Genomic DNA, 21,802 nt, shown 5'->3' on the forward strand with positions numbered 1-21,802 from the left:
GGGGGCGGGTGAACGGTCATAGAGTTCGAGCTGTGTTGGCTAATTTTATCCAGTTGGAGGAAGATTTGTTCCAGCTTGTGATTTTCGCAACAGAATACTTAAATATATAAAACAATAGTTTTGTTAAAGAATATTTTAGACGTTGCAGTAATTAAGGTTCCGCAACGAAATTTATCGTTTGGAATTAAATGTTAGATGATTAATTAAATAATTAAGTAATTAGATAGAAAGTTAAATGACGTTTATTTGAAATATATTTCATCCTTATTTTACACCTCCCAAAACTGAGGTTTCCCCATCAGATTGTCTGGGAAAAGGAACCACTTAACAATTGTATTTTAACAAACATTAAACCGCTAAGGGTCAAAACATTTTGCTTCAAACTCGCTTCTGTTTGGCGCAGCATTGTGGCTGTTTATATTTGGTTGTTGCGGATAACCAAATATTTTTAGCCAGATATATATAAATTTTGCCTAAAAAAAAACCAGCTTATTTAAGTTTTTTGGACACACGACAACTTTTTTAAATTTTTTTTTATCGCAAAATTTACAAGTAGCTCTGCTAACGCTAGAATTTATCATAACCACTTTTATTAATACGCATTATACATAATTATTTGTAAATATAGAAGCATAATTATTGCTTTAAATGTTGTACATATGTATGAATATATATTTTTTTACCCATAATGTGTATTAATAAATGTTAAATTTTTCTTCAATTGCTTCTCAACGGATCAGGAGGTAATGTAACGCTAATATATTATTAATATGAATTATTTACTTAAATGTATAACCATTTCTATTGCGCACTAAAGTTATCTGCATGACTCTTACTTTTTATTGTGTCACAAAATAGAAATAATGTATTCAGAAAAAAATTTATCAAATGAACATAAATATCTTTTAAAATTAGTTATTTGTTTCGAAAAACTATTCTTATTTTTGCAACGGATCAGTATCGATATTTGCTTAAAACAGCCTTATATTCTTTTAACCAATCATATTCACAAAAACTTTCCCATTTGCAATCACTAACGATGTCGCGTTTCTTCCACACGCACGTCCACGCCGCTTGCCCACACGCGATGGAATGCCGTCTATTGCCCGAACACAAACGCATTTGAAAATAACGCCATCTCTTGGACGGAAATGGAACTCGTTTTGTTTTGGCGACTCGGCAGCAGGGCGAGACGTCCGGCGACTACAGGAAGGCGCTCATCGCACTTCTTGGCCCGGCCTGAAGAAGATAAGGCCCAGATGTTTTTGGCAGCTTGTGGATTCATGAGAATCTCCATTTATTTGCCGTTTTAATATTTATTATACGATACTACTTTGTATGGTACTAATCTATTGAAATTCCCAGTAAATCTACCTGATAGGAATATTTGTAGACAAGATATTTATTATACACAATGATTCCTTAATAAATGTGGCCTTAGATAATACTAAATGTGCTTTGATTGTTATATTAGAATAAAGAGATTATTTAGAATTGTAAAAATATAATTTTTGACAATGCAAACAAAAATCATTCCACCGTTAATTTATTTTCCTGTGTCATAAGCTTTAATTCTTGTTTTCTTATTAAATATATTTATAATAATATAAAGATTGTGTTTCATTTCATTATCAAAAAACCATAGTTTTGAAATGAGAATAATAACTAGGTAGGTAAGTAAACTTCAAACTTGATTGAATTCATTAGAAACAATAATAGTTGGAAATAATAATACATTTAGAGGCGTCTTAACGCCGTTCCATAACAGTATAAAACACAATATCTTATAATGGAAATTTTGTAAAAACGATCAAGTTTTTGTGTCCAATTTTAATTAATGAAATTTCTTATTAAATTGTGTCATAATTGCTTTGTATTATTAATTCATATTATCTGTCTATCTCTGTATAATGTCTGAATTTTTCATCAACATCACAACGAAATATAACATACTAGCTGCACCCCGCGTAAGTCCTTATCCAGTGGGAATATCGGGATAAAAAGTTGCTTATGTGTTATTCCAGTTGTCCAGCTGTCTACGTACCAAATTTCATTGCAATCGCTTGAGTAATTTTTGCGTGCTAGAACGAGCACTAGCGCGCGATGCAGATGCGTCGCACTGTCAAGACACTTAAAACAATGCGCCTGCCCGCCTAACTCGCCTCGCAGTAGGGTGCATGCTCTATTGCGAAGCATTGCGGCATCGTGGGTTTTGTAATATAAAGTACCTTATAATTATTGTGTCAAAGGTGAAAATAAAACAATTATAATCGTCATGAATCTCTATTCACAAGTCATACATTACAGCCATTTAAATATGTTTTACATTTACTGGACACGCCATTGATCTTACTATGTGAGCAGCAAAAATATATTTACTATATCATTTTATAAAAATATATACGCACTTAGAATGCACTACTTTTGCATAATAATGTAAATAAAAATCTTAGGCGTCGTATTCACTAGCCGTTTTATATTTTAAACATAATTTGTCTTGCGTTAAATAAAAGAATTTTATTTCAGTTAACGCCGAAAACCCTTGTCAATTGATGATGTAGATTTTCACACATTACGTGTATAAAACGCCCAAGATGTGTGTATAAGAAAGATTAACAAATCTAAGAAGAATAAGTATACATATTAACAATAAAACAAGGCATATCAATGCAGAACAAATATTATGCACTCATATTAAGTACCAAACAAAACTTCGTACATTTCAGCCCTGCTTCTAACGATAAACATTTAGCAACCAATGATTGCACGTCGTAGATTAAACTACAAATAACATTGAAAGCGATACAGTTCTTTATATTTTTACAATAGTTAATTTTATATGACAAAAAAAAATCACTAAATGAGGAACATGGAAATCAAAGCATACAGAGTATATACAAAAAGCATTTCCATTACTTATTACGTTAAGACCTATACAAAGAGAATTTAAATTGTCTTTCTCTATGAGTATAATATGAATATATTTTAAAACATTAATTAATATTTACAAATGAATCTTTAAACCACATTTATTTTTTTAATTGGAATATACGATTATGTTTACATTAAACATTTAATTGAATAATCTCATAGTGTGTAGATTATGTTTCGTCTACACGTTTCTCAACCTACACTTATGATGAGTCTACACGTTCCAAATATCATGTTAATACATTATGATTTTGAGCTTCAGTGTGACGTCAATTTTATGATCTAAGGAGACATTAATTATTTTTATAATTATTTATGATATATATAACAAAATTTACGATTTAAACATCAAAAATCTATTTTTCGTGGAATAAATTAGGGATTGTGCGTAAACTTTTACTGTTCAAATTAGTCGGAAACCATATCTAATGATGCTTATGTCCGTAATAATATCAATTCGAGATAATTTTTAACGTTATTTCAATTCAAATGTTAATCACCATCCAATAAATATCGACACAAGCTAAAACACGTAGATAGATATTTTATTAAATACACAGTAAGACGAGTAACTGGTATTATGTCAAATAACCTAACGCTACATAAATAAGCAACTACATCCTAACAATATACAATAAAACTACATATTCACATCGGGTCGTAGAACGCAAAATTTTTGGTTAGACTTCGCGCCCGTTCTGAGATCGTAATAAGATCGCTTCATTGGATCTAACATCAATAACAATTCTATATTTAAACTTTCTGACGACACCAAAGCTAAGGACACATAGCATAGATCGTAGAGTAATAATTACTTACCACAGATTAAAAATGTTACATTTTTTTTTTCATAAATCTTGCCCTAGACTTTGAATTTAGAACGCGAAGCCATACAAATTGGCAGTATTATGCAACTAACCGATCGCCAACGCCGACATCCATCCATCCTCTTTCCTATCGATGTTAAATATTCTTCGTTATCTATGTTTTTAATTGTTATTAAATTGCGACAATTGGACGCATAAAAGAGAAATCACGATAGCAAAGGGCTTTTTATTATATACCTCTTAATATCTATGTGTTTATTGAAAGACTACAATTATTATAATGCCCTAGATAAATGTGTTATTTTGTAGACATTGAAACGACATTAAATACAGCAAAATTTTAAAGGAAATTGACACAACAGGTTGATCACACCTCACATACATTTAACACAACATTTAGTTATATTATACCATACTACCGACCCGACCCGGATTTGCATGTGCAAGATGCTTTAAGTTAGCACTTTCAGTTTATGATAATAATGATCCTACACATTGACAATGTGAGCTTAGCTTAAAATACTTCAATGTGGTTTATCTTATGTAGATGTTATATGATTTCATACATTATTTCTATGTTATTGGGTCGAGAAAGTAGTACTTATAGGCATATAAATACGATTAATATATGTAGACATCAATGTATTAGTTTACATAAAGTAACATACATAAAGACATTTTTCTATGATTTCAAATTGTCCACATAGAGGCGTCCTTCTCGATTCGTTTATCCACACATAGATACAGAGTATTCCCTTTACAGACACGGATCTTAGCATTGGGTCCAATGTTTCCTGTGCCGTTTGTCAGCCAATTCAATTGAATGATGCCTTAGATCGTTTTCGGAGGCGACACTCGTTTTCAATGTTTTCGGAAACAATTTAAGATATCCGGATGCAATTTAATGTCTTCGGAATTAATTTAACACCTCCAGCAGATGCATTGTCGTTTCCGGAGGCGTTTTAAGACATCCAAATACAATTCCTAACATCGAAAATCAACTCAAATGTTCCGGTATCAATTTAACATTTCCGGATCCAATTTAAATTCTCCGGATCCAATTTATCGCCTCCGAAAACCATTTTAATCTTCCCAGAAACACCGACCCAGTGCTTGCGGTGAATCCAGCATAGCCATAAGCAGGCCGAGCTTCCCGGAAGTCAGCTACTGCCTCCGGAAGCAGAAGCTGAAGGGGCGGATAACGAAGGAGAGGGCGGAGGCGCGGCGCGTGCGGAGGCGCCAGCGCGACAACTTGTCTCAGCGCTGGAACAGCTTGCTCTGCAGCTCCTCCAGCGGGACCACCTGCTCGTCGCCGATGGCCGGCTGCTGCTCCGTCTTAGACTGCTCGCGGAGGTCTGTTCGGCGAGAATAACTTGCGTTAGCGTTAGCGGAAATTACGGTTGGTACGCGGCATTTATATCTTTGTATTTTGTATGTAGTGTATATACACATGAGTGCGCGGGTATGTGGTTATGCGTGTTAATGGTGTGAGATATTTGAGATATTTTAAAAATATTTGGTGTGGGTATTATTTGTCAGCTCAGTGTGTGTGCGTGCGTGTGCGTGTGCGTGTGCGTGTGTGTGCGTGTACAGACGCGCATGCGCGTGCGCACCCACCGTGCCAGTGCTGCAGCAGCGCGTTGTAGTGGTGCGCGCGGTCGTGCCGCTTGAGCTGCGTGAACACGTGCACCAGCCCGCGGTAGTCGTACTCCAGCCCCGAGTAGCGCTCGCCGAACAGCTTCAGGCCTGCGCCGTACGATCGACACTCGTTAGCACGCTTTTTGGGTGGTGTCTGATTATTTTTTGTGTATTAGCGACCCGCCCCGGCTTCGCGTGGGTGCAAAAATACATGATATATACATATAACGCACCTTTGAAATTTGAAACACTATCAACAGCACTCAGTTAATTCTAACCTCAAGGGGATAAAAGATGACATAAAAAGCTATTAACAATTATATTTCAATCCGCGAGCGAGGCCGCGGGCGAATATATCGATCGAGACATCTGCTGAGACAGTAGCAACATCCCCACTATTCCCACCACAAAGCTGTCCCGCAAACCCCTCTAATCCCCTACCAGCTCTTCAACTATTACCACCACAGTCTTCCCATTACTCCCACTATTATATTTAGAGCTTTCCCACTATTAAACAGTTGTACCCCCCCCCCCCCCCCCCCCCCCCCCCCCCCCCCTCCCGCCCACTCACTGATGTTGATGGAGCGCAGGTAGAGCTTCTCGGCGGCGGTGTGCTGGTTCATGTGGTAGTTGTAGAGCGAGGCGAGGTGGCCGACGCTCAGCCCCACCTCGTAGTCCTCCGCGCCGAGCAGCTCCTCCTTTATGGCGATCGCCTTCAGGTGCATCGTCTCCGCGTCCTGTCGCCGTTTTGTTGAGTTCATGATATATACAAGGTACTTGGTCGATTTAAAAAAAATATATATATATTCCAGTTTGCTTTATAGTATGGCAAAAAGGAGCATAATCGTGTAGGAAGTGAAAGTGACCGTGGGACACGGATGGCTATATTAATAAGAGAGTAAGTACCAGAAGTAGGAATTTACTAAATATAGTACAAAACAATACAATTATCATTGGCTTAGCTGTGGTCGCAGTGTAAAAAAAAAGGTATACATAATATCAAAATTTTATGCATAGAATTGTAGTGTTGCAGTTAACAAAAAAAATTCAATACATAAAAATTTAAAAAATCGCTAATTGTGTTGCTGAACGCATAACTCGAGAACGACTGAATCAATGCAGCTAATTTTTATTAAATATTTTTGTTAAGGCACGAGGAAGGCCTGGCCCTGGGGAAAGGCCGTTAGTTATGTCGGATTTCTACTATTTCTACGGACTAAAACCCCACTATGTCTATCGAGCCGCTCCAATTAAGGGGCCACGTGACCAGCGGTTTGCAGGTGTACCTGGAACTTCTGCATGGACTGGTACAGCCGGCCCAAGTTGCCATAATGCTTCGCCGTCTGCACGTTCTTCTCGCCGAACGCCATCATCGACAGCTCCAGCGCGGCCTTGTGGAGCGCTTCCGATTCTTCTAGAAGACTTGGCTCTGTGGAGTGCATTCAATATTTTTTCTTTATCAGATTAAAAAAAATTTACTGCTTTGCGAAGAAATTCAAATATTTATGTATTCAATTAGACTTATATAGAAGTATATTCGTATGGTGGTAGCACAGTTTTAACATATACAACCGGTTCAGAAAGTAGTTTCTAAGAAGAAAAAAGATTAGTCTTCTTGTCACGAATGTAAATAAATATAGACTCTATTAATAAATAATATAACGAGACAAATTGTTTGACGTAATTATTATTTACAATTACGATTGATTTATCGTAACGCGACGTTTTATTTAAAATTTACACCATTATTATTTCATTCAGGGTGCCCCAAGGATCTATTCTAGGGCCTTTACTGTATTTAATGCAAAAGAATAACGCCTCAGTAATCAGTTAAGATTACTTAGTACCTACCAATAGATAAATGAATATAAAACCAATGTAAATAATAAACGGCAGTGTACCTCTCATATCCTGTCCGGCGGGCGTGTCCAACGCGATCTCTTCTAGAATAAGCGCTTTGACGCGTTTCGCTGAAGCGAGCAACAGATGGTCCGGTGGTACAAGATTCTGATATACAATATTAAAATCATAAGTTTATTAGGAGAATTCCTAATTGATGTAGACGATTTCCAAAATTTCTATTTCTAATTATTTCATAAATAAAGTTTACAATATCATGTTAATCCGCCTACTTTGATAATTTGCATAAGTTTGCATAAGTTTTGTAGCAGGTACGGCTATTCCGGACTAACCTTAAGCTCACACCAAACCACAATAGATGATTGAATCATTTCTATTTCCTAAAAAAATATCATTCACATTCTATTGAATAAAACACGAACCTCGATGATCCGTATGGCGCGCTCGGCGTGGTCCCGCGCCTTGTAGAAGCGGCCCGACGAGTACTCGAGCACGTACAGCGCGTACGCGAGGTCCTCCTGCGCCGTGGCCACGTGCAGGCTGCTGCGCCCGAACACGCGCCGCAGCGTCGACAGCGCCTCCTGCGCAAGCGCACGCGCACACGTCACATACACGTCACGCACACGTCACACACAGGTGCAGGTACGCACGAACGAGCCCGTCCGCAGTCAGCACGCATAAGTGCGTGTATTTACGCTTGCACAATTATGTCACGTTCTTATAAATTACATTATGCTTTGCGTCTTTGTTTGGGTCAGAAAGGGGGCGGTAGGAAACGCCAAAGCGTTTAATAATTTAGAAAATACTAGCAGTACGCCCCGACTCCGCCCGTGGTTCATATATAGCCTATGTCACTAAGTAATGTAGTAGTAGTAGTATCCAGTAGTTTTCGAGTTTATCCATAACAACCAACCAAAAATATAAATTGTTCCTTTTTATATTATTAATGTAGATATAGGTTAAAAAATACGTAGGCAGTTGCAATAGATTGGTGACAAACGGATAGATGAACAGACGGCAAAGTCTTAACAATAGAAAACGTCGTACGGAGGTACACCAAGTGGGTGATTCCGCGTAACAAACGCAACGGTGGACCGACCTCGTAGACGGCGACGCTGTGCGGGATGGAGTCGATGTTGAGCAGGTAGAAGCCGTAGTCGAGCAGCGCGGCGGCGTAGCGCGGGTGCTGCGCGCCGAACGCGCGCCGCGCCAGCGCCACCGCCTGCCGCACCAGCAGCCCCGCCTCGCCGAAGCGCCGCTTCACCACGCACGCCGTGCCGCACGCGCGCAGCACCTCGATCGTGATCCTGCGCACCGCCCGCACATTGTATGCGTCGAACCGATACATGCGACGCGCTACGAGATCGCGATACTAGAGACGTAATAAAGCCTCGATCCGGCTCGAAGGACCACGAAAAAAGTGAGCAAAAAGGTGGATTTCATTTGATAAAATCTCTTTAGGCGTTATTCGCGTTATACACTTAAGCAAATAGCCATTTATTTATTGATTGTTTCCAAAAAAATTCAATATTTAATCAAATAAGCAGTCCGCGTACTTGGGCGGCGTGTGCGGCGTGAGCATGGCCAGCGCGCGCATGCCCCACGCGTGCGCGGCGCTGTAGTCGCAGCGCACGAAGAACAGCGCGCTGATCTCCTTGCAGAGCCGCGCGAGCAGCGCCGACATGCCCCACACGCGCTCGCCGCCCGAGCACGAGTCCTCCGCGTACGACTCTAGCCTGGTGAGACACGATTACATCATCATCATTATTATAATCATCATCGGCGTGTACATCATCATCGTTATTGTCTACATCATAATCTACGTTATATTCTACATCGTGTAAAATTTTATATTTAAGCAGTGATGATAAGATCACTTTGCCGATAAAATTAAAAACCTATTTAATTTACACTCATGTAGGCACCCAAACTCCAGACGACATGATTTTAAATTTCAAGTCATTTTGAGATTTCAGGTCATTCCTACGTTTACTGATCACATATTTGTAATTTAACCACAAACATATATAAGAAAAAAAAACAAACAAACAAAGGACCTAAAATGCCACCTTGCGGCACACCCCATACATACCTCTGTATCTCCTCATCATCGGTCTGGAGTGCTTTCGAGCACGTTTCTGCAATTGCTATGGGACCCTCCGGAAGCTGCGCCGTGGTGTCTTCGGGCAGACCCAGCAGCTTGAGTGCCAATTTGTATGTCTCGGCTGCGGCGGGGAAGCAGCAGTATACTGATTGTGTGTTTAATAACCTGCAATTTATCCATATAGAAGACAATTTAATTTCCGAAAGAACGATACTTCTGAAAACGTAAGATCGTAAAGAAATATATAGAATAAAGAATGAATAGATAACAGTCACTAAGCATAGAAACAATTGTCAAATCGTACCTATGGCAGCATTCAAGTGTCAAACGTTTATAATGAGTAGACTGTGGTTGTGACTGGCACAGATCCCGGCACCGGAGCAGTACGCGCTGCGCGTCCGCATACCAACCGGCCTCGTTCAGAAAACCACCTGAAAGAGTATTAAAAATATGTACCTATAAACGCCACTACGAACTATTACGCTTCTAATTTATGTTTTAGTGTTTTCAGATTGTTTTCAACCGACTTAAAAAAAAATTGAAGGTTCTCAATTCGACTGTATTAGTTTTTGTTTTTGGTTAGCTTAGAACTTTCGACTGGGTGAACCGATTTTAATAATTTTTTTTTTTTATTTGATAGTTGGAAATTTCCGTGTGGTTTAATTTTTGTTCAAAATAATTTTTGAATGGTCTAGGTATATTATTTTTACTCTACCTACCGTCTACTACTAGTCTCTGCATAGACAATGGTCTTTGTAAACGCCTACTAGAAGCAATGCCTCTCAGGAAGAAATGGTTTAGAAATTAATCGGTTCAACCAATAACTGAATTTCCTAACATACATTGACTACTATAATCTACGGTCCTTCTAAATTCAAAATCGCTAAAAAAAAATTATAGAGACTCACAGAGACAGAGGAGCAGAGCCGATACCATACTCACCTAGCCTTAAACCTAAATGTATGAGAGAGTTCCTCGGGCGGCCGCTTTGATCGCATCGTGCTAAATAGCTGGTCGCCAGTTCTGTTGACAGCTTAGAACCGTGCTCAATCACCGCCTGCAAGATAAAAAAAAAACTATATTATTTTCGGAATAAAGGAGAAATGAGATTTCTTATTTCTTAACACAACGACGTTATAGATTTTTTCAATGTCAATTTGGTTGCAATTGCATTGACCATTGTGGCATTGCTTTTCTATGAATACAACACAAATAAATAAATAGCTTCAATAAGTATACTGTTATATCTACATACGTGTCTCTATACATACATCAAAAAGTTGAATAGCGACTCGTGAATATACAATTATTGAATATAATTTTTTTCCTGTTATTAAAACAAACAACGAGACGTAAATAAACAATACCCGATTACGTCATTGTGATCCAAGGAAGCTTTACATGCGTAGAAATATTTCCAATTTTTCAATTCATTAGTAAGTTTGCTACTTAAATAAAACAAAGCGGCAATCAACCCATTTCTATTCACATCACCAGTCTTTTTTTTATGTCGTAGCGGGCAACAGAGCTGGTGGTTCGCCTGATGGTAAGCGATCACAACCGCCCATGAACATTCACAGAGGTAGTGCCTCTTCGAATAAAGGGGTTAGGAAAGGATTGACGCGCTGCGCGCTTTTAAGCAGTAAGGGACAAGGAAAGGATTGATGACTGTAAAGAAGGAAAGAAAGACTGTAAAGAAGGAAAGAAAGACTGTAAAGAAGGAAAGAAAGACTGTAAAGAAGGAAAGAAAGACTGTAAAGAAGAAAATCCGCCTCCTTGGTACAGTGGTTAACGTGTGAGCTTAGAACCGAGGGGTCCTGGGTTCAATTCCCGGTGGGGACGCACAAGAAAAAAAAATATGTTTCTGTCTGGCAGGACACAGAAGGTTGATCACCTACTTGTCCTTATAGAAAATCGATCAGTGAAACAGATGTACATCATCTGCCCCATACCCCACTAGGGGACTTCACTAAAGAAGGAAATGATTGGGCAGGGTGAGGAAACGGTAATAGGCCTTCGGATTGTACTGACAAAGCTCTAAAGAAACACATCATTAAACAAACCAAACCAACGAAAACATTAAAAACGGCTCGTTACCCCGAGGAGCGTACAACACAGTTGCAATATCCATATCACGAGTTGTAAATACAATTGTCCGCACGGGTCGTAAATTATCCGATGTCATATATAGTTGTCGGCGAAATGGTGCGTATCACGCTCCGCCGTAAACAAGTCGGCTAACATTGTGTTACATAGTACGAAGTGAATAATTACGGCACTCGTATTGCAGCGTGGCGTTGCTCGCGTGTTGGAATCCAATTTGCACAAGACGCAAACACCAGCTGCGTTTGTTATTGAATTTTTTTTTTTTCTCATTGTTATTCTAGGTAAGAATAGTCGAAGGGTGTTCGTGTTTATTTCGACTATCGTTTTTCATAGAATGATTAGGAAAAATTACGTTATTTCGCTATCCGCTAATTGGATTATGTTCTAGTATCTTGTTATTCTTTTATAAATTATTTATAAGACGCCAAAGCCAATACGGTAAACAATTATCTCACAGCGCTGTACGGTCTGCTTGTTTCCAATATAGGTTAAATTATTTCATTAAAACTTATCTGTTTTGCTTAGTGGCCTGGAATAAAAGTATATTACTATATTTTTTATATATTTATATTAGGTTCACGTGTATGTTTGTATGTTACCTTTAGACTCGATTTTGACATACTGTACGGATAGATTTAATTAATGATTTTGTATACGTATCAAGGATCGGTGAGGGTTGAACGGTTTTGATTTTTTTTTATTTTTTACTAGCTTTTGTCCGCGGCTTCGCACGCGTTAAATTCGGAGTAGTTTAATAGATGTTATTATACATATAAACCTTCTTCTTCAATCACTCTATTAGTTAAAAAAAAAACTCCATCAAAATCCGTTGCGAAGTTTTAAAGATTTAAGCATACATAGGGACATAGGGACAGAGAAAGCGACTTTGTTTTATGTAATGATTATTACATTTACTTTGCAGAGGTAATGCTCTGCTTCCAAACCAAACTCAAGCTAGATATGTAGTTATCTAGATATATAGATATACAAGAAATCACCAACAAACCTCTTCACAGTTCGCATCTATCTCACAAAAGATAAGATTAAGTGACTTAGATACAACAGCATCTAACTCAACATATGCTATATACAGCTATATATTGAGTCACATATATTGTTGTTAACGGCGTGACGTCAGAAGTGAGCGTAAATTTTAACTACGATTGATTGTGAAAAAGTATGATAACCTCTTCGCTGCGAACGTGATATAATTATTATCGAAACATCCTTGACTTGTATGAGAAATAAAAAAAACAAACCCACTTCTTCAGTTTATGTTGCTTCGCGAAAGCATTGCGACTTTTGTTCAGTTTAATTTTCCTTAGCATACAATACACAGAATAAAAAAAAAAAACAGTAGCAGTCGTGGGACCGCCGATAGAAGTGAAAACGGAACTATTAAGTTGAGAGTAATTAAAACTATATGCAAAAATTATATGAAATTTTTTATGTTTTATTTATTAGTTACATATGATGGGTTAAACAAATCATGAACAAAATATAAATACAAAGTGGTTGAAAAAATTATCATTAGCATGTCGGTGACGCGAACCGAGGATTTTACCCTCTACCAAAACGCTCAACGCGCCTAAAGAAGTTTTCACTTCAAAAACAATTTACTATACAATTAAACTTATTGAAAAGTGAATGTGAAGTCCCGTGTCCCCTAATTGGGGTATGGGGCAGATGATATACATCTGTCTCACTGATCGATTTTCTTTATGGACAAGTAGGTGATCAGCCTTCTGTGTCCTGCCAGACCGAGACATTTTTTTTTTTTGTGAATCCCCACCGGGAATCGAACCCGGGACCCCTCGGTTCTAAGCTCACGCGTTAACCACGTACCAAGAAGGCGGTCTTAAACTTATTGAAACCCCTGAAAATTTACTTGGGTAGAAAATGCTTTTGGAACTAAACAGACTCAGGGCGGACTTCATCAATAAACAAAATGTGTTCGGTAAAACTCACTTAACAACAACATCGTGTATCTTATAATAGACCTTCGCATTCCCGTCACATTATCCTACTTCCTACTAATCCTACTAATATTATAAATGCGAAAGTTTGTAAGGATGTGTGTGTGTTTATTGCTCTTTCACGCAAAAACTCCTGAACCGATTGCAATGAAATTTGGTACGTAGACAGCTGGACAATTGGAATAACATATAGGCAACTTTTTATCCCGATATTTCTACGGCATACGGACTTACGCGAGTGAAACCGTGGGGCGCAGCTAGTAGTCTAATACAGCTCTAGTTACCAAGTGGGAAAAAGAAGCCTTGGATTTCAGTTAGAAAATTCGTAGCAACATAGTGTGACGCTTAGCTGTGCAGCCGACTGTCGAGTGTCAGCGTGACGTGTCTATAGTATTAGCAACATTGTCTGTGGAATGTCGTCTCGCCAATAATGGGATACAGAAGTAGTTGTCATTCCAGCCAACAAATTGAGTAAAACGCGGGCGGGGCTGTTACATTTTAACTACAATGTGATCAGCGAGACGAGAGGTGGCCGGTGGGTATAGAGGCGCGTCCGACAGTTTCTAGTTATGCGTGAACTAGGTTGTTGGAAGTTGACTGCCCTGTTACATTTATGAAACAAACCGAAACGCTAGTATTGCATAGTGTTAGTATTAGCGTTTCATTATTAGCCTCCTTTTGACGATTTCAACATTAAACAAAGAGCACGCAAAGTACACTTGCCTATCCATTTAGCTCGGAATACGGATAACAGAAACGTAACAGATAATAGAAATTTTTCGTCCAAAAAATATCAATTAAGAGATATATGTATGACACAATGTACAAGAACTCTTTTAGTATGAAGCGCTCCTTATCTCAGCGCTATAGCGACACGCTGGAGCGATCCAATTATACAAAGCTCATAACAACGAGGCCGTTGTTATTGACATACCTCAGGCATCACCGCTGTAAACAGTTCGTTGGAAAACACGCTCAGTATTCGCAAATTTTTCCACTTTTCCCAATTCAGGTACTCGCTGGTGAAATTCTTTAAGTTCTTTATTTTAGTATTGATAACTTTGGAATTAATTTCATTGAGATTTTATTATACATTTGTAATCGACAGCATTGACAACAATATTGCAAAACATCTCTCACATTTACTTTTTTATGTCATAGTGGGTATCTGAGCTAGTGGTCATTGTCTCCATGAATATTGAGTCTCGGCCTCTGTAAATGCGCTCCGCTTTTAAGGAGTACGACAATTGGAAAAGAAGAAATGGACTGGGAAGAGTAAGGAAAAGGAAACGGTCCTCCGGTTAACACCTAAATCTCTACCTTAGTTATCGCAATGTGGGTATAATTTAATTTAACTTAATACGCATTATCAACAAAGCAGTTACGTTTCGAGCTCCGCTGCATTACCTGTGATAATAAACGGCCTCCAAACGACCTGGTTTGCGATTCGGAGCCATTCAGCATAGCAATCCAGCACAGTTACCACAAATTGGGTGAACGTATAATGTACATCTAGATAAGATAAAATCTCAGAAGCTGAGACCGTTTACCGTAACTCTGAGCATCAAGGACAGGTCGTTAACCACAGACAGTTTTACAAGAAACAACGTAATATGACTTTCCGTACATAACATTATAAGTTTTCGTTCACGCAAAAACTCTTGGATCGTCACACTAAGTGGAATATTCGCATGTTAAGTGGTAAGGGATAGTGGCCTCTTTAACAGTTGGAGATACACTGATAATGAGGTGATACGGTTCGAAATTGTAATAATATAAATAATACATCTAATTAAACAGATATGTCATACTATTTACTGTTTACGATTTGTAGATCACATAATTTTAATAAATATAGTTTAACAACACAAAAAATATGATTTTATGATAGAATCAGATGGAGTAATGATTTTTGAAACTCTAGCTATCCTAATTATCATACTAAGAAAAACTCATACATTGCAATTGTTAATTAGATCAACATAACATGATTTAAAATAAATCATAAACATTATACATTCTTTTTACTACCAGACAAGACCTAGTACCTACCTACAATGTAGAGGAAATAGGTGGGTTAAAAGATAAATCCGTCGTAGTCGTAAAAGCTAGCGAACGCTACATCTTAATTGGCGAGAGGCACCAGCGTCTAAGTAGTACATTTTAATTTATACCACCTAACAACAAATCAATCGAGACACCTCCGAGCATTACTTAACAGATATTCTCGTGTATTCATTAACATTAATGATATTACCATCTCGCTGCTAATCACTCATTGACGTTAATTTTATTGTTATTGCCTCCTAATGCAGCGACATGAAAACTGACAATGTAATAATGAACATAAGTTGTTTTCAATTGAAATGTTATTATGAACAATCAATAAATATGATATGATTGTTCATGATTCTTTTACCGTGGAAAAATACTACTATTATCTGAAAATAATATTTCATAATATGCATATTTTTCAAATAACACGTTTATATTGAGAAACCTTATTCAATGCGTATCACAACGAGTCCACCTCAAAGGTCGTCCATTTCATCGAGGTAATATTTTCCATCCCACGATTCTAAAATATTGCTAAACTTCTCTGTCCACAATGTACTTGTAGTGACGTCATTACTTTGTGATATCGACGATAATCATAAGCACGATACAATGCGCTAGTCTCATGTCGCATGTACCTTCTCTCCATGACCTAACGACCCCGTGGCATGTGGCATTGGGCTAATCCAATGACTAGATGACGTCATGTCTCCAACATTATCATTATCATGACTATTCAGTTATTACTGATCTTAGTGTCATCGTAACGCTCGATTATAATATGTATGTGACGACTGCATGTCTCATCGTAATAGCCAATTAGTTAGCTGGGGAAATAAATTCAGAATTTAGAAAACTTGTAACCAGAATTCCCCACATAGAGCTGGAGATCAGGAAACTTCAGCTATAACCAATATGGCACAGCTGTGCTCATTACTAGTACCAAAGAGCAGACACGCCAAGTGCACATTGTTGTTGGGACGAGTTTGCATAACATCTGTAAGTTTGCAACTGGCACATATCTTATAAATTATACAATAACTAGCTACGTTCCGCGGTTCCAACCGCGTAAGTCCGTATCCCGTGTGAATATCGGGATAAAAAGTTGCTTATGTGTTATTTCCGTTGTCCAGCTTTCTAACTAACTATCTAAAGAGTAACAAACATACATACACACACATCTATCCTCAAAAACTTTCGCATTTATGATATGAGTAGTAAATTAGTAGGATTCTATAGATAAGTTTAAGCTTATCCACCACTCTAAAGTATCTCGTTTCTCATGCTTACAATGGCAATCGATTATATTATTATTTCTTTGCGTCCATTTCTATTCTAATAAATTAACAACTATTTTTATTCGTATTTGTACCTCACCCACTATACAACCGACAAAGGAACCAGCGTCAGGGTTCGACCACGCTATTTATCAGGGACATGTGGTTTTTATTATCAAGTTTTATACGCAATCTGTTTATTCATTATATTCGTTGATACAGTGAGCGTTCGATACACACTCATCTTGCTAAACCATCCAGCAGTATAGAAACAAACATCGAGCAGTCCATTCGAATATCACCTGTCCCTTCCGTACGAGCATACCCAAACCCATTGACATGTCCCATATGCCTTTCGATTGACTCAATGTAATTTCGTACAACGGGCCTCGGTCAACATAATATGCATTATCATCGAGTGCACTGCGACGCAACGCCGACAAGGTTGCGTAACGGTCTCGTCTTTACTTACGTACTGGGTGACGCTAGAAACGACTCTATATATGCGTTTACGGCTTAGCATGTTTCTTTAGAAAACTATAAGGTATGCTCTTCTCGTATTGCATTTTTCTTATGTTCACTAGTAAAAGTGAAGCTGAGTATTGTGAGTGACTGTATTATAGCTGTTAGTAATGTTTATTATAGATTAACATCAATATATAAATCTAATGAGGAAAAAGCTAGATATTTTTTAATTAAATTATTAAGATAAAATTATAACAATAAATCCAGTTAAAAAAGAAAACATAAAACACACTTCAACGATAGAATCATCTAAATTGACTCACTTGCTCTTATACAGAGTAAGGAAAATATTTAATCCTGACGAACCTAATCAGGATGATAAAATGAACTCGTGAAACTAATGTATTGTCGTCACCGATCCTGGATAAGTGTACAAAGCTTTGGTACGGAGTGTGAATTTAATCTGTCCCTTAATAATATATTATAATAGTTTAAAAAAAACTAAAAAACACGCTTTTATCATATTTTGCAAATTGAAAAATGGAATAATTTTATCAAATTAGTGTATTGTCATCGGTCCTCAATAAATCTACAAAGTTTGAACGAAATCTGGCCGTTTAAAGTGGGTCAAAATCGCACCCAAAGAAGTCGGTTACAAACAAACATACAAACAAACATACAAACAAACATACAGGTGAAGCTAATAAAAAGCGTGTAAAAATGGATCAAAATCCAAAGGAGACGGTTGCATATTAATAATTAACAAATAGGTGAAGCTAATAAAAGCGTGTTAAAACACCAAGAATGAAACTTCTAGATAGTTCTAGAAAATCTTTCGTTTTTCGGTTTTGGACGCAACAGGACCTATGGTAAGTTCTGTTCCAGAACAAAACAAACTAGGCAAGCACAACAAAGAGATCCCACTGGCCTACATAGCATCTGATGCACACTGTTGCCACAATATAGTAAGGCTTACACGCCATTTGAGCGACAATGCCACAGAGCGCATATAAAACTAGATAGGCAGTGTCATTCGTCTGACACGAGTGTGTTTGCAGTTTGCACAGCACGGTAGACAATATGCAGTCGCCGGAATGGTATTCATGCTATTATATGAGACTACGTGGTTTGTTCTTGTGTTATTCTATTACTTTGGCCGCGGATCTCGGTAGTATGTACTTTCATTGTGGATTTATTGCTGTGCTTCTTTAAATTTGTTTAAATACGAACGCAAATTTACGCAATATATGTTATGACTTAACACGTAAATGAGATTATATTTACTATTAAAGTGTTTATTACTCAAGGTCATACAATATTCTGGTACACATCGATTTGCTTTCAGTGGTATTCGCGTGAAAGAGTAACAAACAAACACACATGCGTCCATCCTCACAGACTCTCGCATTTACTATAATAGTAAGATTGGTTAGTATAGTATTTATAATAGGATAAACGTGTAGAAATTAAAGACATTTTAACGTATTTTAAACGCGATTTATTCATTATATTTTCATCCCGACGTTTCGAACACTTTACAGCGAACGTGGTAACGAGGAGACGTTTAAAATCCGTAAAAAAAGCATTTAATTTCTAAATGTATAACACTCGCGTAAAATCAAACACAAGAAAATACTAGGATAAGCGTCGTAGTTATATCTATACCGCCATTGCGAAGTCGAACGGGACGCAAGATCAAATTGAATAATGCGAGGCTATTAAGTGAGACGGTCATCTAATTTGTAACATAACCGTCGTACGAGAGCTGCAAGACATTCGCATATACCCGCGCATTTTATGAAATGCGATCATCACCCAATCCCGCCAGCGCATGCATGCGTAATAACACAACACATTGTTTAATACATCAGTGAGTTATATATATGTTAAGAAAATGTATATACAGTTATGATTTCATTTGTACCTATTGCATCGGCGCTGATGATTACAGGAAAAATATTGTACAATTATATACATGTGCATTAAATTAATTAATCACACTCAATATATATTATGTATAAAACACTAATCAAACTAAAAGTTTGTTTATTTTGATGTTTGTCCGTCAATCACGCTGAAACTACGAAGTTTGGTATACAGGCAGGGTATTTGGTATACATATTATCTAGGACAACAGGAATCTTGATATCCGGGCGGAGCCGGGACGAGCGTCTAGTTGTATATAAATTGAAGTTAGCAACGAAACGCTAGCAGTTCGCAAAGTGACTTAGGAGGATCTTGGAAAAATTGGAATAATTCCATATTTCTTTTGGGCCAACTTACATGAACAGCTTCTTCTTAAATATATACGCAATTTGAATTCTAGAATCATACCTGAAAGCATTGCAATAGCCTCAGTTGGGCTCCGGAGAAGCGCAGCAGCCGCTCGAATATCTCCAGCTCGGAGAGTTCCGCGCCCAGGATGCATAGCCGTTTCTCTTGGAGCATCTGTAAACGAAGGAAAAATACGAATAAGTATAGGAACATGTAAAAGTACATTTTAAGTCTAGCTGTCTGTCTGATTACCAATGTATAACACTAACGGTTCGCTCTGTCTTCGCTCGTGGTACATGTACAACTTATAGCATTCCGGAATCAGGTACAAATTAAACGGTGAATACGGTCCAGTAGTTACTGAGGTTAGCGCGTTCAAACAAACATACTTTTCGGCTGTATATTAATAGTATAAGTTATTAAAAATGAAATGCCGTATATGCTTATACCGCTTGATGCATAACTAATCAAGTAAATGGCGGAAGATACAGCTAGTGGTGATAAACGATTGTCTATTAATTTATAGATGTTAGTGTAGACAACGAACAAGTATGCACTATAATTTATTTTAAGTGAGTCAAATTCATATTAAGTTCGACAATTCCTACCCTACCCTTATCACACCAAGGTTCTATAATACCTTCATCATTCGAGAATATTTGAACAAACGGAACGGCTCTCATGAACTTAACCCGTGGCTCAAGGACGCCACTTATGCATGTCCACGAAGACCTTCGCTCGATCACTAGCAAGCACCGTGGCGTGATGTGCAAAGCACAACCGCAGAGGCTGTTTACGTAACACAATCACACGCGAGCGCTGAACACGCGTCTGATGGCCCAAATCGATTGCTCGATGTCATCACCATCGGTCATATCAATGTTTGTGTAATGACCCATCCCACTAAATACTTTGGACACGTGAGGATAAAAGGAGAGGAAGGATTTGTTATTTGTTTCCTTCATGTTCGAAAATTTTCGTTTGTTACTCTTTCACACAAAAACTCCTGAACCGATTGCAATGAAATTTGGTACATAGGCAGCTGGACAACTCGAATAAACTATAGGCAACTTTTTTTCCTACGGGATATCGGGATAAAAAGTAGTTCAAAGTTCAATATAAAACATTATTTCAGTGATTGCAGTATTCTATCGACGGAACGAAATCTTTGTTGAATTTCATTTTGTAGTTTTGTAGTATTAAAATGGAACATACGACCGAGAATCCTATGTTCCATTTTTCTTTCTAAAATTTTGTTGTTAAATATTCCGAAAGCTAGTATTTTCTTGTGTTTGATTTTACGCGAGTATTATACATTTAGAAATTGAAGACTTTAACGGATTCTAAAGTGCTCGAGCATCTCCCCGTGACCACGCTCGCTGTAAAGTGTTCGAAACGTCGGGTTAATAATACAATGAATAAATCGCGTCTCAAAATCCGTTAAAGTCTTTAATTTCTAAATGCCGAAAGCTGTTAATTTCAGAGATAAATTGGCACTAGATAAGTGGCACTGTACAGCAAGAAGGACCTTTGCAAGGCCATAAACTATCTACAATCAAAAGCCACAAAGTCAACAATTGGCAATCGTTATTCATTATGACTTGTGCAAACACTGATCGAATTATTAATGACCACAGGTGCAGGCTGTACACGGCAGAACGTGCTGTATCTCTTAACCGTAACGGTCAGAATAGCTTGTGCCGAATCAGGTATGACGAGGTCATTCCGTTCGCCAAGTTTTAACTTTTGTTTTGATCTATTTACGGCTAGTCAATAATATCGCGTGATTTTAGAAACACGTTTATTTTTTCTCATATGAACCGTTTAAAATGTCAAAATACGCATATTTAACGATAGCAGTCCCACAACGAAGGCTGTCAATGTATACGAGAGGTTCTTTGTGGTGAAACACACGTATAAGGAAGTGGTAGATTCGTCTGATGGCGAGTTTTTTTAATGATGTTCGCTAAAAATTGGACACGGATATAAATTACTCATTATAAAATCGAATATTCTCAGTGTAACAATAAAACAAAGTTTCATAGCACACATTTGTATGCGTTTAAGCAATTGATGAATTACAAAGAAGTATATAATATGTATTTTTTAAATTGAAAAGCCCATTAAAATATTTATAATAACTAGTTTGGATTAGAAAACCCTACAAAAAACAAATTCAACCTGAGCGATTCCATGTGACATGACGTGTATTCATTGGGAGAACCTCAATTAAACTCTCAATATTTACGTCAAACAAAATATAAGAGACTCTATCATTTCGTATGTTAT

At 37.6% G+C, this 21,802-nt stretch overlaps 2 protein-coding genes across 3 annotated transcripts in view; one reads left to right on the plus strand and one right to left on the minus strand.

Moving 5' to 3' along the window:
• Nucleotides 1-1,530, plus strand: part of LOC119838668 (annexin B10) — an 8,264-nt gene extending 6,734 nt beyond the window's left edge. For both annotated transcript variants that reach the window (XM_038364735.1, XM_038364736.1), the window contains exon 8: nucleotides 1,187-1,530. In XM_038364735.1, coding sequence (XP_038220663.1) covers nucleotides 1,187-1,243 — 57 coding nt within the window. In that variant the 3' untranslated portion in view covers nucleotides 1,244-1,530. The remainder of the gene's footprint in view (nucleotides 1-1,186) is intronic.
• A 737-nt stretch (nucleotides 1,531-2,267) lies between these two features.
• The window catches only part of LOC119838636 (amyloid protein-binding protein 2), a 42,189-nt gene continuing 22,654 nt past the window's right edge, over nucleotides 2,268-21,802 (minus strand). Inside the window, exons 2-13 of the mRNA XM_038364658.1 lie at nucleotides 19,574-19,687; nucleotides 10,303-10,417; nucleotides 9,665-9,791; nucleotides 9,349-9,525; nucleotides 8,813-8,992; nucleotides 8,356-8,563; nucleotides 7,679-7,837; nucleotides 7,298-7,403; nucleotides 6,683-6,825; nucleotides 5,968-6,133; nucleotides 5,376-5,504; nucleotides 2,268-5,113 (exon numbers count right to left, since the gene is read on the minus strand). Coding sequence (XP_038220586.1) covers nucleotides 5,016-5,113; nucleotides 5,376-5,504; nucleotides 5,968-6,133; nucleotides 6,683-6,825; nucleotides 7,298-7,403; nucleotides 7,679-7,837; nucleotides 8,356-8,563; nucleotides 8,813-8,992; nucleotides 9,349-9,525; nucleotides 9,665-9,791; nucleotides 10,303-10,417; nucleotides 19,574-19,687 — 1,722 coding nt within the window. The 3' untranslated portion in view covers nucleotides 2,268-5,015. The remainder of the gene's footprint in view (nucleotides 5,114-5,375; nucleotides 5,505-5,967; nucleotides 6,134-6,682; nucleotides 6,826-7,297; nucleotides 7,404-7,678; nucleotides 7,838-8,355; nucleotides 8,564-8,812; nucleotides 8,993-9,348; nucleotides 9,526-9,664; nucleotides 9,792-10,302; nucleotides 10,418-19,573; nucleotides 19,688-21,802) is intronic.

This window comes from Zerene cesonia, unplaced genomic scaffold (genome assembly GCF_012273895.1).
Source record: "Zerene cesonia ecotype Mississippi unplaced genomic scaffold, Zerene_cesonia_1.1 Zces_u004, whole genome shotgun sequence".
Classification (NCBI taxonomy): domain Eukaryota; kingdom Metazoa; phylum Arthropoda; class Insecta; order Lepidoptera; family Pieridae; genus Zerene; species Zerene cesonia.